This window comes from Bos indicus, chromosome 19 (genome assembly GCF_029378745.1).
Source record: "Bos indicus isolate NIAB-ARS_2022 breed Sahiwal x Tharparkar chromosome 19, NIAB-ARS_B.indTharparkar_mat_pri_1.0, whole genome shotgun sequence".
In the NCBI taxonomy this organism is placed as follows: Eukaryota; Metazoa; Chordata; class Mammalia; order Artiodactyla; family Bovidae; genus Bos; species Bos indicus.
This window is the reverse complement of record NC_091778.1, coordinates 6305872-6322641: the sequence shown is the minus strand read 5'-3', so window position 1 is coordinate 6322641 and position 16770 is coordinate 6305872. Positions and strand designations below refer to the sequence as shown.

Sequence of the window (16770 nt, the reverse complement as noted above, 5' to 3'; positions counted from 1 at the left end):
ATTTTGTAAATGACTTACTCTGTGGTGACAGCAGGAGCTAAGGGATCAAACTCCATTACTTCACAGTAATTGGGTGGCTGGAGATCGTTCTTTGTCATCGCTGTAGGCAACAAAAAGAAACACACATTGTGCTCTCTGTCTGACTCTGACCTCACACAGAAGATCCTAAGGAACACCTGACAACCAGAAACAAGCACACTGGTGTCCCAGTGCTACTGCCCAGTACAAGTCTACAGACGCCCAGACTCGGACTAAAGGTTCATGTGCCTCAGCACTCAGAATATAGTGTTCAGTGCAACACAAGCATTTCCACAGTCTCCTCATGTCAGTCACGGGGCTTCCCTTGTGGCTCAGCGGTCAAGAATCCACTTGCCAATGCAGGAGATGTGCCTGGATCAGAAAGATCCCCAGAGAAGAGCATGGCAACCCACTCCAATATTCTTGCCTGGGAAATCCCCTGGACAGAGGAACCCAACAGTCCATGGGGTTGCAGAGTCAGATGTGACTTAGTGACAAATGACAACAACAGTCATAATGAAATCTGCCTTAAATTTACCTCATGTAGCTTAAAAATACAAATGCACTCTATAATTTCTTCTCTCTGCATATCTGTCTTTAGTCACCAATAAATCTCTAGCAGACCCATCTATTCTCATAAGTTTCCTTATTTGGTGCAGATAATAAGGTCTTAAGTACCTGGATGATTGCTGGGCAGAGGTGGCAGTCTCTGGTTTGATGGTGTTGCTGGAACGGTCTGTAGGCTAACTGGCTGCAGTAATACTGAATTTGAATGTTCCAGAAACTGAAGAGAGCAAAGCACACGTTCAAATAAACATTCTAAGCTTTTATGATTTTGATTCCTAGCCTTCCAAGTGGCACTATCCCAAGAACTATATATTCTTAATCAGATAAGAATTACTAATGATTAACTATTATTTTAGTTTTTAAGGTAATATCCCCTTATAAAACCTACTGCTTTTCTGTCTGGTTTCATGCCCCCTGCACCTTAATTCCCATATAAAATGTAAACTAAAATATATTGCTTAAAACCCAAAAACCAGGAATGTATGGCTCACTCCAGAGTCTCCTGTCCCACACTGAATATAAAACCTTGGCCTCAAAGAGGCAAAACCATTAAGTACAAAAAAGCGTATCTGTCAGACCTGGTCAAGAGAATGCCTCACCACTGGGGACATGGAGCAGAGCCCTGTGGGTCCTGTGATTATCTGAGGGGACATGGGTCATATGCTCTGAAGCAGGCAGAGCCGGTGCAGCTGAAGCAGAGTAAGGCAAGGGAGGGGGCCGGAAGTACAGCTGGAGAGGCAATGGGAGAGGTCAGAGCGGCTTCTCAGGCTTTTATCGAGTAAAGTGGAGTCAGAAAACCACAGGTGGCTTTAGAGCGAATGAGTAACATAAACTTTATTTTTAGAAGAGATTTGTTCTGGTTTCTGTTTGGAGAACAGATTGTACGATGGGGTGGGGGTGGAGAGGGAGGCGGAGGCTGGAACAGCAGCCCTGTGGGAAGCCACTGCGGTCCCCATCTGATGTAGCTTGCACTGGGACGTGAAGGGGAGGTGGGAAGAAGTGGCTGCATGACAGATATATTTTGAAAGCAAAGGTAAAACGGTAAAGGCCAAGCACAGCTTCCCAAGGTTTTTGACCTGAACAACAGAAACAGTGGCCATTTACAGAATGGGGAAGACGGCCGAAGCAGCAAATCGGGAGCTGAGGCTGAAAGCAAGCAAGGGGAGATGTGAAGTGGAAGGTGGAAATGTGAGCTCTGCACGTGGGGAAGGGGTATGGACTGGAAACAGCTTGTAAGTGCTCAGAGTCTGAATGGTATTTCTTGATACGAGACCAAAGACCAGAGAGGAAAGAATGTGGGCAGAGAAATCTGAGGCCTGACTCCCGGGGTCTCCAACACTGAGAGGCTGGTAGAGGAGAAGAGGTCAGCAAAGGGATGCAGAAGAGAGCAGCGGGAGAGCCTGAAGGGCGCAGTGTCGGAAAGCACGCGTGCAGACGGGAGGAGGTGACGGGTCTCAGCTGCTGCTGATCAGGCAGGATGAGCGCTGAGCACTGCAGGACTAGTCAGTCATCGGGAGGTCTCTGGCGACCTTGACAAGAGCTCAGCCCGTGAGGCGGCTGAGAGGAGAACTTGCCTGAAGTCCGTCACATGATGGGAGCAAAGAGAGCACAGATAGCAAATAGAAACAGTTCCAGGGGAATTCTGTTCCTTTACTATCTTTCTAATGGAAGTGAGACCAAAGAGGCAACAAGGAAAAGCCCTAACAAGGGCTTCATTAACACCTTATGAAGAAATTTTGCGCAGAACGTGAGAATTAAGGACTGGGAGCTCCATTTTAGCATGATCATCTGCTCCCTGGGGGCACTGCCCGCGAAGTCCTTCATTACTTACACTCTCGTATGTATGACTTGAGGCGAGGTTTTGGCTGGTCCTTTGGGCAAACCTAGGATGGTGTGATAATAGAGCATGATTACCCTACAGTGAGAACACAGTGCAAAAAGATGACCTTCCTGGTCTAAAAGCAATACCCACAGTGCCCCTTCAGGCTGCACAGAAGTATTAACTGTATACAACAACTGCCAGTGGTGTTGGTGCCCACGAGGTCATAATGCCCAAACGCCAAAGAGAATGAGGACAAAGCACTGGTGCTGGGCAGCGGCAGCCCGAGACCTGGAGCGCACTCTATCGGTCACAGCAGAGCCTTCAGTCTCCACATGAGAGCAGCTACTTCTAAAGGATGAAAGGCAAGGCAGAGTAGAGGTCAGGATGCAGGGACAGTTTGCAGTTGGGAGGAAACACATTTGCCCTGTCTCTTTCACCAAATGCAACTATAAAATCTGGAGAGAAGGCATGGGGCAAATATCTGAGAACTGCAAGGTAAATACTAATTACAGGCTAATTGGGAAAGAAGACTAGAATTGGAGTATCAATGAATTGTTGGTGAACTTACCATGTTCTGCCCCTCTGGGTATTTCCAAACTGGCATGCAGTGCAGCCTAAAGCCCACCTGGACAGCGAGGACACACAGCTCCAGGAGAAGACGCTCATTCTCACTCAAGGAGCAGGAAGGGAAACCCCAGTGCCCAGAGTGTGCAGGGCAAGCCTCGTCCCTTTCTTCCTCTTCCTTCTCTCACTCGAATCCCCGGGCAATCCCAAGGCGGCCGCAGTGACAGCAGAGGCAACGGGGACCGACAGGGGTTTAAACCTCTGAGAGGCAACTTCCACTCTAAGAGGGGAACTGTGATCATCCCAAGAGGATGAGGCAAAACCTTGTTTCTTTTACCCTTTCTGTCCTGCCGTTTGGTCCCCAATACAAGCGTAGTCAAGGAAATGCATGACACAGTAAACCTGTAGCTTTTTGACTGGAGAGACCAAAAAGGGAATCCCAGGAAAGCAAAGAATCAGGGAAATCACAAAGACAGAGGAATTCAGGACAATGACTTCAAAGTTGTTTATGAAATCCTGGGCTTACACCTTGATCTATGCATCCATGGCTGATCCCAATCAATGCCAAGTGAAAGTGAAAGTGAAGTCGCTCAGTCGTGTCTGACTCTGCGACCCCATGGACTGTAGCCTACCAGGCTCCTCCATCCATGGGATCTTTCAGGCAAGAATACTGGAGTCGGTTAAGGATGTTGAGCAATGAACACACAGCCTGCTGTCCAGACCTTACGGTGACAAATGGGTGGCACGCGTGTGGGACGCATCTCAGTAACACTCAACGGCTTTGAAAATGTAACTGACATCAGAACGAAAGCACACAGAAGGCAGGCTGAAACTGCAGCATAAACGTCACTGGGTTGTCTGCCTGCTAAAATCAAAGTACCAACACTCAACACAGGACTTAGATAAGACCCAGTGTTTCATATCATTAAAAATGCTCAAGATACAACCCCAAATCACTACGCATATGATGAACTGAGAAAATTTAAACTTGTAAGAGAAAAGACAGCAGTGCTTGATACCTATGAATAGAGGACACAAATGATTAAATTATCTCACAATTTTAAAGCAGCTTTTTATACAAATGCTTCAACAAGAAACTGTGAACACTGGAAAAAAAAAAAACATTCAATAGAAGTTCTCAGCAAAGAAACACAAGATAATAAAGAAGAGTCAAATGGTAATTTTAGAATTAAAAAATACAATTAACTAAAATTTTAAAAAATACAGAATGAGCATGAGCTAAACAGCAAAATGGAGATGACAGAGGAAATCGAGTGAGAAAAGCCATGAACAGAACCCTATGGGTCTATGAGACAGCAACAGTCCAATGGGGTCATCCAAAGTCCCAGAGGGGGAGTGAAGTATGTAGTGCTGAAAAGCATATTTGAAGAAATAAAGGCTGAAAACGTCACAAATTTGGTGACAGAAAAATCCACAGATTCAAGAAGTTTAGTGTAATAAGCTGAATGGAGGTTCCCAAAGAGTTATGTCCTTGTCCTAATTTCTGGAATCTGTGACTGTCACGTTATTTGGAGAAAGAGTCTTTGCAGATATAATTAAGGATACTGAGATGATGTTTGAGTGGGCACTAAATCCAACGATATATGACCCTAAAATAGAAAAATGGGGATCTGGGGAGGGACTTGAGAAACTCTGGGGAGAAGGCAATGTGAAGATGGAGAAAGAAAGCAAAGTGTGTGGCCACGAGACACAGAAGTAAAGGAGTGCCCATGCTCCCCAGAAGAATCACTTCTCCCCCCAGAGTCCTGGGAGGAGACGCCTTGCTTCCTTTCAGACCTCTAGTCTCCAGAACTCTAAGAAGGTGAGTTCCATTACCCAGTTTCTGGTAGTGTTTTTGTGATAGCCACAGGAAACAAATACACTCAGCAGAACAAAGACAGCCATACTTAGACATATCATAATCAAACTGTTTAAATAGAAAAAAATAAAAGTTCTTGAAAGCACAGATAGAAAGAAGTAACACGGAGTCAACACAGAACAAGAATTTGAATGAATGTTAGATTTCTCATTAGAAGCCATTTAGGCCAGAAGACACTGGAGCAGTGTTTAAAAACTGCTAGAAGAAAAGAACCGTCAGCCCAGAACCTTATATCCAATAAGAGTATCCTTCAGGAACAAAACTGAAAATGAAATACTCACATAAAATATACTAAGAAACCTTCACTGCCATCAGATCTTCTCTAAATTAATAATGCAAAAAGAAATTCTTCATAGACAAGAGAAACTGTACCAGAGGAAAATGAAAGGAAAGCAACAGGAATGGTAAATATTAGGTAAATATGACAGACTATTCTACTCTTCCTGAGTCTTTAAAATTTATTTAAGGGCTGCAAGTAAAAACTGTATTATGAAAAAATTGTAAAATAATTTTTCATTGGTAGTGGTTTTTTAACATATATATACATAATATATACGATAACTATCATATAAAGGGGAGAGCTGTATAAAATTTCTATATTTCACTTCAAATGGGAAAATACTGGTTTTAAATACACTAAAAAAATTGCAGTTCCTAGAGCAACCAGTCCTCCCCTCCCCATATATAAACTGTACAAAAATATAGTATCATAATAAAATGGATATCAAAAACATCCAAAGAGCCCAAAGTATGAAAGAAAGAGGAAACAGAAAAAACAAAACACAACCAAAAAAACAGCAAAGGAAACAAACAGAAAAGCGAATCACACAACAGTGGTCCTAATCCAGACATATTAAATATAAACAGTCTAAGCATACCAATTAAAGACAGATATTATGAGAGTATATAAAAACGTATGACCCAACCATAAGTTATCTGCAAGACACTCACTTCAAATAGTTAAAAGTAAAAAGTTAGATATACCATACAAATATAATCAAAAGAAAGTTAGAGTGGCTTTGATTACAATCAAAGTAAACATCAAGGTAAAGACAATTACAAAGGATAAAGAGGGACATTACATAATGATAAAAAGAGTCAATTCTCCAAGAAGACAACAATCCTGAATGCAAATGCACTGAAAGAGCTTCAAAATACACGAAGCAAACAATTTTACATAACCTTTCCAGAAATATCACATACCATATGACTATTCAGACCCTATTGTCAAGAAGACCAACTGTAATGACAGAACAGACTGGTGGCTGCTGAGGCTTGGGGATGGGGGGTGACTATAAGGGACTAGCATAAGGGAGTTTTTTTGGATAATGAACTATTCCATATTCAGAGTGTGGGGATGGTTACATGCATCTATATATATGTCAGAAAAAACACACAGCTCTGCAGCAAACAAAAAAAGGGTCAATTTTACCATATGGAAATTGTAAAAATAAAATTAGAGTGAAAAGAAAAAAAAAGAGAGAGAGCAGGTATTGAAATCAGATTCACTTGAATTTGAATCCTCCTTCTGCACTAGTTGGACAACCTTTGTTTGGCAAGCTGATATTTCTCGGTCTTGGTTTCCTCACCAGTACAGTGAGTACTGGGGGTACCTACCTCAGAGCACTGGGGGTACCTACCTCAGAGCACTGCAAGGAGCACTAGATTAAGGAACCAGAGAGCATGTCTTATTCTTAGCCTGCTGCCCGATACTAAGTAGGCTATAAATATGACTTTATCCTATCATCATCACTGCTTTTCAGGAATCCGGTCCATTATGAGAAATTCCATCACTCATTTGTTCTGTGATAAATTGTACTGCAAACAAAAGAGGGGTGGGAAAACCTTAAGACTGCCAGATATTTTGACAGCTGATTGCGCCTCTTATAATCTTTGGGCTTCCCAAGTGGCTCAGATGGTAAAGAATCTGCCTGCAATGTGGGAGAACCAGGTTCAATCCCTGGGTCAGGAAGACCCTCTGAAGAAGGGCATGGCAACCCACTCCAGTATTCTTGCCTGGAGAATTCCATGGACAGGGGAGCCTGGCAGGCTACAGTCCATGGAGTTGCAAAGAGTTGGTCATGACTAAGCAACTTTCTTTTTTTTTCTACAAGTAATCTTTCGCACCTGATTCAACTCAGATTGATGCCTTAGGTAACTTTAGTGTTTCAATTTCCAACACTATAAAAAACCAGACTAGTGATAGTTTCACTCAGGTAAGTTTTCAAAAATTAGAAAAAATATGTTCAAAAGACATTGTCTAGAAAACAAAACAGATGTCACCCATTATCTTTCATTCCAGTGAATTCTAAGAACTATTATAATTATTTTGATATCTGGATCTTGGGTAGACAATCAAAATAAAGTTTCTAATGATCAGCTGATCACTGTTTTATGGTTCCCCAGAAACTCTTTTTAAAACTAAAGATTCCTGCTATTGAATCAGAGTTTCTGGGGTCTAGCCCTTTTACTTTTTAATAGTCACTCAAGTGATTTTTATGCACCTTGAAGTATGAGATCCATGAATCCAAAGCAGCTATTAGCTAGGATTTGATCTTTGTGTGGTTTTATACATTTTTTTTGTAATGGGATTTCATTTATATGGTCAATCTTTCCTAACAAGATTTTCAGGATAAAGGAAAATAGAATCAGCTACTTCAGACAACATGATTTACTAAGCAACTTCACTGGAGTTCTGCCTACAACATTTCAACAATTACTTGCACCACAGAAGTCAATACCAGAAGGTGTCAAGTTAAGGTACCTACCCAACCTTATCGTTTGGAGGTTCAAACGACAGCACGTGAATCTTTCCTTTCTCTCTTCTCCCCTTACACACTTTTTCCCCTCTTTTTCTCCCTAGTTTGATTCTCCTTTCTCTTCTCCTCCCTCTGCACCTCTTTTTAACCAGAAAAGTGACTGAAAAAAATCTAAGTCCAATGACATAAAAATACAGCCAAGATATGCTGTTGTATGAAAAACAAAAGAAAGTTTTGAAACAGTACATACAGTTTGCTGCCCTTCATTTAATAAAGGAGAAAAATAATTCATATTCCTATTTACATAAAGACCCTTTGGAAGGATAAATAAAAAACTAACAGAGGGGTTCCCTGGGTGGAAGCAGGTATGACCCAAGGGTAGGAACAGGCAGGATAGGAGTGGGGTAAGATCGAGTATTGTCCTTGTACATCTTTTAATACTGCTTTGATATCTGAAACATGGAGGTGTATTGCCTATTACCTGAAATACATATATTTAAAAGGGAAAAAAAGAATACAGGCCTTGACGGAAGGCAAATCTAACTTCTGCTTATTTTTTTTTGCTATTTATCTACTCCATCCTGCCTCTTCTTAACCTTAGGTTAAGCTTTTTCAGTCACTTTTCTATACTTTGTTTAGGTTCTTCTGCATTTTTCTTATATTTCTTTATGCAAAGAGAGGCAAATATTAGCATATATTATTTCCCACTTTCTTACACAAATGCAAGAGAGTATATACACAGTGCTTTGCAGCTTTACTTACTTAATAATAAATAAACTGGTGATTGTCCCTCACGTAAGGGCCTACTTTTCTTCCCCAGCAGCATAATACAGTGTGTAGATGTTTATTTAATTATTCCCCAAACTGAAGGGTATTTGAGTTGTTTCCAATTATCTATTGCACAAATGTTGTCAAGAACAACTGACTTTATTTTGCATAAGTGAGCATAAATACCTAGAAGTGAGACTGCAAGTCCAAAGGTATGTTTATAATTTTACATACATTTATAATTTTAACAGAAATTGCCATGTGCCCCCTAACAAGAACCGCACAGTTTTGTTATAGTATTTGTCTCTCCACAGTCAACAAAGCACGTTAACAAACATGCAGACATATGCCAATCTGTGAGGTTAAAAAATAGTCTTATTGCGTTTTAACTTATACTTCTGTAACTGTAAGTAAGGCTGAGCATCACTGAGCAAAAATATGTTTTTAGGCCCATTTGTATTTCTTTTTTGGTAAACTATCAGTTCACCAGACCTGCTAGTTAATTAGTATATGAACTTGGGTAAGTTCTATTCCCTAAATCTCAGGCTTTTTTCCTATAAAATGGGAATAATGATAACAGCACTGATTCAAGAACTATTGCAAAGATTAAATGAAATAAAAACAGCTCAGCAAAGCGTCTCCCACATAGCGAGTGCTCTGCAATCTGTGTGGCCATTTCTGTTCCCCTCACTGTCAATACAGTTTTCCTACCTCCTGTTACCACTATAAAAAAAACAGAGAAACAGGATTTATTGAATGCTTATTATGTACAGAGTGCTATCCTAGGAGGTACATGTAGCATTTCACAGAATCTTTTTAAGAATCCTAGAGAGGATTCTTGGAAGAAAAATGAAGGCTCATGCTGGATAAGTTTCTCATTCAAGGTCGCACAGCTACTAAGAAATAGTACTGAAAGTCTAAATCAGTTATGTCAGATCCCTAGCGAAAATGAATGTGTTAGTTGCTCAGTCATGTCTGACTCTTTTCAACCCCATGGACTGTAGTCTGCCAGGCTTCTCTGTCCATGGAATTCTCCAGGCAAGAATACTGGAGTGCGTTACCATGCCCTCCTCCAGGGGATCTTCCTCACCCAGGGATTGAACCTGGGTCTCCTGCATCGCAGGTGGATTCTTTACCATCTGAGCCACCAGGAGCAGTACTGAAATTCTGTATCAGTTATGTCAGATTCCCAAGTACTCCACCTTTTCTATTATGCCATGTTTTCTTAAATATGAGGAATGAGATTGAATTAGTTCTGGAGTATTACTAACATACTTACAGGGGTGTTTCTGTATTTTCCAAGGCTAGCAGATCCACCTGTGTATTAAGACTGGGTTTGAAGTTGTTTGGTACAACTGGTCTCAGAGAGCTGAAATCTAGAACACAAAATGTACTTGTTCAGCTTTAAAACATTCTGTCCATCAGTTCTGTTGGATTTTCCATTGCCACCATCAAATGAAAGAGATTGAGATTAGTTTTATCACCATAAAATCATGATATCTCCTCAAACAAAAATTAAAAAACATTTATGGCAACTGGAGAGAGAAATTCCCTGTCATAAAAAGAGGATGCTGTGAAGGTAACAATTATTATATTGGGTTTTCTAAAATCCCAGGCTGACTCAGAATGGAAGGGATTTTATGTCTTTTCCTGTGAAGCACAAAAGTAAAAAGTGTGGTATACAAAGTTCTACTCTCACCTCTCCAAACTCTTAAGTTTCCATAATCATGAGATACCCCATAGAGAATAATTATTTCTCCCCCTCTGAAAACACTGATAAAAACTTGAAAACTCTTCAATATAATAGATTCCAAACATCCCACTGGTCTAAGCAAGCAGCCAACATTTTAGAAATGGAGGAAGGGAGGAAGTTATAAGAAAACCACAAATTGAATAATACTGAATATTTTGATTCTAAAAAAATCTTGCTAACATAAATGGCAAACAAACTCATTTTAACTTGGCAGAAAATTCTGGATTTCAGGATTTTTCATTATGTTTGGTGGTAGTTTAGTCACTAAGTTGTGTCCAACTCTTGCGAACCCATGGACTGAAGCCCGCCAGGCTCCTCTGTCCATGGGATCCTCCAGGCAAGAATACTGGAGTGGGTTGCCATTTCCTTCTCCAGGGGATATTTCCATTCCAGGGATCGAACCCAGGTCTCCTGCGTTGCAGGCAGATTCTTTACCAACTGAGCTACGAGGGAAGCCCCCATTTTACTTTGTAATTTACCAAAACTCTTTGAGAAGGATAATAGGAAGTAACAAATAAATTAGACAAATAGCTAACTCTAAGCCTACAGTGCAACATCATCCTTTACTTTCACAAAAACCCATTAATGCAACTCACTTAGTAGGAAAGTCTCAAGAGTTGGGTGGCTAAGAAGTAACAGAACTGGACTGGTACATTTCAACTTGGACTTCTCTGACTCAAAAGTCTGTGATTTATCCTCTACATTTCACCTCATGAGGCCTCATAACTCCTGATTTTCTCTATCTGTATCAAATATTCCCTTACCTGATGCTGTAGTATGGCAGAGAAACCCAAAGATAATAGTGAATGGGTTCAGAGTACGTGTAAATGTTGGCCATGGAGTTGAACAAGCTCTGTAAGTAGGCCAGGTGAATTCCAAGCCAGTGGGATGGGTTTCAAGGACCTCCTTCCCTAGACACATCCCATTCCTGTACTGGGTAGACCTAACCACTGGTGAAGAAGTAATTACATCTCCTGATACAGTTCTCTGATACTAAAATTGACTTCAGTCCTTCTCAAGTTGCATTTAATCAAGAAACCAAGGAGAACTGTTTCACATTAAGCTCTTCTGCTGGTCTGAAAAGACCCACATGCTTATTTACTTAAGTCTGAAAGCTGAGCATTCAGGGTGCTGACTTCTCCCAGGGTGGTCCTAGGCATTGGAAGGCTGGGACTCAGGTCAAGGAGATCTGAGGATGGGGCAGAAGGTTCACTGGTAGTCTGAAAACAAAACAAACAAAAACACAATTTAGAAAAAACTGCATCAGGCAGTTTATCATGGCCTTCTCCCCAGAGACTTTCCTTTGGAAAAAGGAAGATCTTATTTTGGAGGTATCCTCGGAGAGAATTCTCCATTCCTTTGGCAACACTAGGAGTAATCCCATCTCACCACTAACATGGCTTCCCTGCTTAATTAGAGAATCTTCTTATGAGCTCTTATCAATAACTCAATAAGTCATTAAGGCAAAGACTTGTTTTAGGTAAGCTTTGCACCTTACCATGCAATTTGTAAAATTTTCCATTGTTTATTTTATAACATTTCTATTTACTTACATTGGCATCTTCCCTCTGGCTCTTATTTTGCTCTAAAATCCTTTGTTGGTTTCGAGTAAACCTGTTTGAATTAACAAAATGCAAGTATTTAAAAGAAAACATGTGAAAATGCTGTAATATTTAACAAATTATTAATATGCAAATATTCACCAACTTCATCCATAATCAATTCCCAATAAAGTACTTTAATAACTTTTTCCCAGTTCTATGAGAAAATGGACAAATATTATAAACACTAATAATTCAATCACCAAATTTTATGGTCTCTATTAACATTATGTATTTCCTTGTACTATTTTTTTTTCTGTAAGTTAATCTATTTTAAACTTTATTGAAATTATATTTACATAATTCAGTATCATAATTCCTATTATGTTGACATCATTTTTCTAGTTATTCAGAAATACAACGTTTAGTTGTTGTATATTTTGCCTTATGAATATATCAGAAAGTGAAAGTGAAGTCACTCAGTCGTGTCCAACTCTTTGTGACCCCATAGACTGTAGCCTACCTTAGACTGTAGCCTACAGGCTTCTCCATCCATGGGATTTTCCAGGCAAGAGTACCAGAGTGGGTTGCCATTTCCTTCTCCAGGGGATCTTCCCAACCCAGGGATCAAACCTGGGTCTCCTGCATTGCAGGCAGATGCTTTACCCTCTGAGCCACCAGGGAAGCCCATGAATATATCACATACTTAAAAATTCTCCTTATTCCCAAATATGCTTCCAATTTTGCCAAAATTGTCAAAAGTTACCATTCTACATAAAATTCACATACAGTTAACATGTTTTCATTGTTTAATCTTCATTTTTATAAGATGCTTGGCACCCAAAAATATTGACCTTTTACCACTTTGTTTTAATTTTACACTGTTCCTACTTTACTGTGGGTAAAGAAGGAGCAGGGACACAAATCAATTAGAGAACAGGTTTGAAAGAATAGTGACGTTGAAGGCAGAAATCCAAAGTACAAGTGTCAGCTTTATTACTGAGGAGTTATAAGACCATACATTCGGCCTTCAGTTGTCCAACTACTCACAGAGAATAGTAATGTTTGAGCCATTTCCTCAGAAAGCTATTTTAAACAGCAAAATATAGGAAGATAGGTAATATATGGATGTGGACATGCTTTGCAAACTAAAAGCTGTTTTAGAAACACATAGTATTACTATTACGACACATCAGTTCCATGAACCTATACACTATAAAGTCTAAAAGCTTACTCTGAATTAGAATATGGCTTAGATTTCAGGATTTTCCCTGTTCTAACACACAGGCTCTTCTTCCATTTATTAATGGCACTGGCTTCTTATGTGCAAGGTATGACCAACCCTCACAAACCAAGCCTTGAGTAACAAATTTCTGTTTCCTTATTTGCACAACTATTCTCTGGATGTAACGAGTGGAAACTTTTGGAGATTCCGGAACAGGATGAGTGTATTTTGCCTGTGGGATGGATGTGAATCTTTAAGGAACAGAGGGCAGACGTTGGTAAGCAGAATCATCCCCCTACCAAGACATCCACATAGTAAATCAATGGAACAGTGAGTATGTCAGGTTAGAGGGCACATGGGCTGAAGGTTGCTAGTGAGCAGACTTTAACTGAGAGATTGTCCTGGACTGTTTAGATAAGCCCAGAGTAATCAGGAAGGCCCTTAAATGTGGACAGGGAGACAGAAGAAGGAAGCAAGAGGGATACAACGTGGGAAGGACCCAGCCAGACAATGCCGGCTTTGAAAACGGAGGAAAGAGGTCAGGAGCCAAGGAAAATGGCATCAACTGCGCGCTGCAGGGAAACGATTCTCCTCTAAAGCCTTCAAGAAGAAACAAAGTCCTGGTTCAAAGCTCATTCAGAAAAAGCTGTTCACAGAAGTAACCCACTCTCCTAGCATCAAGACCAAATAAATAAACATTCCTCCTCAGAGGAAGCTTTTTGTAAGTGGTCTTATGGTTTGCAATAATAGAATTCTTCAAAATGAAAACCAGGAGTCGGCACCCGACTGAAAACCGTATGGTTTTCCTTAGACATCTTCCTACTTAGAAAGATTTACACCGAAGCAAACAAAGGGTGAGGACCGTGAGAAGCTGCTGAGGGAAAGCGAACATGGTCGCGGGGCTCACATCTGCCTCTGGGCGCCCCGGCACATCTGGGCAGAACGGCTGCTCGCTCTCACACTGAGACACAGGGAAACCTTGTTTCACAGCTGTGCATCTACTTCCCCGATTCTCTTGGTTCATTCATGATCAGCGGGGGAAAAGTCCAGACCATAATTTAGAAGACTCAATGGGACAAGAAGAGGAGGAGGACAAGAAATTAACAAATTAACGAGCTAGCACCAGCTAGCTGCTTTCATCTACATTATCACATTTAATTCTCAAAAAACAAACACAGTAAACAAACCCTTTCCAAACAGTAGTAGAATTCCCTTTAATAAACAGGGGAAAACCCAAGTCTTAAAAAGTCAAGCAATCGGTCCTGAATGAACAGCAGAGTTTGAAGCCGGGCCTGTTTACCTCTTTCCCTTAGTCACACGGGTCCCCTTCTCCATCAGCTGGTGGAAGACAGGGCCACTAACTCCAGAAAGGCTCAGCAAAAAAGGTTCCCCTAAGGGCGTCTTGAAATGTCACTTTGAGGAAAACCTCTGGAATTCAGTGAGTAGGGGCCACATAAGGGAAAACTGTCCTACCCAAATGCCAGTACAGTCCCTATTCCAAACAAAGATCTAGAAGCAGTTTGGGGATCTTTAGAGGACCAGGAAGGCCTAGGGATAGGTTTGCAAAGAGCCTAGGAGACTTGCCTGAAGCTGTTTGTATTCAGCACTCTACACGAAGACTGAGGAGAAAGCCACCTCAGTCAAAGCAGCTGCCCTGCCTGCCCCTCCCTGGGGATGGGTCCTGGCACGGCCCGCCCCCCTCTCGCCCCCCCCCGGCCCAGGCCCGCTGTGCCCTGGCCTGCTCCTGATGCCGCCAGCGCCTCCCCCACCGTCCTCAGCTCATATGGGACTTCCGCACAGAAGCTTCCCTGCCTTCTGGCATGCACCAGGTCTGGCTGTTATTCTCAGCAAACAGACCTCTAATCAGTTCATCTATCCCACTTTCCAAGCATGTGTGTGTGTGTGTAAATATATATATATATTATTGAAGATGCTTTCCTGACTATAGGCTTGACTATAGATTACAATAGATTATAACACTATTACTTTGATGAATACATAAATGACTTGGAAACAAACATCTAACAAGTGAACTATGAGAGAAGAATGGACTGTTAAGAAGCTATTAAAAATAATGGTTTAGCCAAAGCATTTAAGAACATAGGGTATACAAATACAGTGAAGAAAATCAAAGAGAAACAAAAAGATACGTTCTTTATATAATCATGACTATAAAACAAGTTTAGAAAAGAACTAAAATGTTAGAAACCTGTATCCACAGGTTCTTTATCTGTGGATTCCACATCCAAGGATTCAACCAACCTCAAACTGAATATATTTGAAAAAGAAAAAAAAAAAAATCTCAGAAAGTTCTAAAAATGAAACTTGAATTTGCCATGCACCAGCAACTATTTACATAGCATTTACATTGTATTTACAACTATTTACATAACATTTACATTTATTAGGTATTATAAGTAATCCAGAGATGATTTAAAGTATACAGGAGGATGTACATTAAAGTGTACATGTAACCTATGCATTGGTTACATTTAAAAACTACACCATTTTACATAAAGGACTAGAGAATCTGTAGATTTTGGTGTTGCTGGGGGCATGGGTTTCTGGAATCAATCCCCTACAGATACGGACGGAAGATTGTATTTAAAATTTTTGCCTTCATTCTTTTCTGAATGGAATTTTAAAAAAAAGTTCATGTTCATAAACAGATTACCCTCCCTGCTCTGATTTTGTCTAGACTATCTTCTTCTTCTCTTCTCACTACCATTTCCATGTGGTTCTCCACCTCAAACTCAGGGTAAACCCCACTTGCACGACAATGCTCAGCTTGTACCACTGGTCTGTCTGAGAGCCAGTGATGTGCGCAGTGCCGACATCTGGTGACTCAGATCCAGGCTCTGTTCACAGGTCAGCGTGTAAACACAGCTTACACCACCCACAAATGCCTCTCGCACGGCCCAGGTCACGCTCATCCCCGCAAGCCGTATCACACCTTCCTGGAAGAGCAGGACCAGAATTCCCTGCCTTGGGAGGCAGGCACGTGTGTTCAAACGTGTTCTTGATCTTTCTGAGCGTCCACTGGCAGGCACTCTGAGAACACGGAGCCCTGGAGGACGGTCAGAGGGTGCCCACTGCTCACCTCTCACACCCAAGGATGGCATTATTCAGATCCTCGTTCACTTGAATCAGCTCAGCAGTGACGTCTTCATTCTCCACCACCACAAGCAGGTCCATGATCCTCTCCTGCATCTCCCGACCCGTCTTATAAAGTTTCTGTCAAAGAAGGAGAGAGATTTCTTCTTCCATGCTAAAAACCAACTCATTTGCCCTTCTGAATGACTGCAACCAAGGCTTCCCTGGTGGCTCAGACAGTAAAGAATCTGCCTGCAATACTGGAGACCCAGGTTCAATCCCTGGGTCAGGAAGATCCGCAGGAGAAGGGAATGGCTACCCACTCCAGTATTCTTACCTGGAGGATCCCATGGAGAAAGAAGCTACAATCCATGAGGTTGCAAGGAGTTGGATATAACTGAGCGATTAACCCTTTCCCTTTCATACTATTGTGACCACTTCCACATGAGTCACCTATGGGAGATTACCAAAGTATGTAACTATGGACAGCTCATCCTTTCTCTATCAGAAAGACATCAGAACAATATTTTCCTCTAAAAATCAAAATAGAGATCATAAAGACAATAATGTATTATACACTGCTGTAACACTGGACTAGAAATTATAACTAGTGTATAGGAATTCTAGGTTTGTGGCTTATTAGCTATGCTGAGGCAGGAAAAATAATCACTTGCTTTCTAAATCTCAGTTTACTTACTTGGTAAGTGAAAAATACACTACTTGCACACACATCTACCTCAAGGGGTGACATAAAAATCAAATGAGATGTGTATAATGAGGA

At 41.0% G+C, this 16770-nt stretch overlaps 1 protein-coding gene across 3 annotated transcripts in view; it reads right to left on the bottom strand.

Annotated features, from left to right (window-relative positions):
• TOM1L1 (target of myb1 like 1 membrane trafficking protein) overlaps positions 1–16770 on the bottom strand; it is a 61925-nt gene that overhangs the window by 4854 nt on the left and 40301 nt on the right. For 2 of the 3 annotated variants that reach the window (XM_019981251.2, XM_019981252.2), the window contains exons 8-14: positions 15997–16130; positions 11684–11744; positions 11233–11350; positions 9657–9753; positions 2417–2468; positions 697–802; positions 19–100 (exon numbers count right to left, since the gene is read on the bottom strand). In XM_019981251.2, the coding sequence (XP_019836810.2) occupies positions 19–100; positions 697–802; positions 2417–2468; positions 9657–9753; positions 11233–11350; positions 11684–11744; positions 15997–16130 (650 nt within the window). The remainder of the gene's footprint in view (positions 1–18; positions 101–696; positions 803–2416; positions 2469–9656; positions 9754–11232; positions 11351–11683; positions 11745–15996; positions 16131–16770) is intronic. The other variant, XR_011561887.1, reaches the window with a different exon arrangement.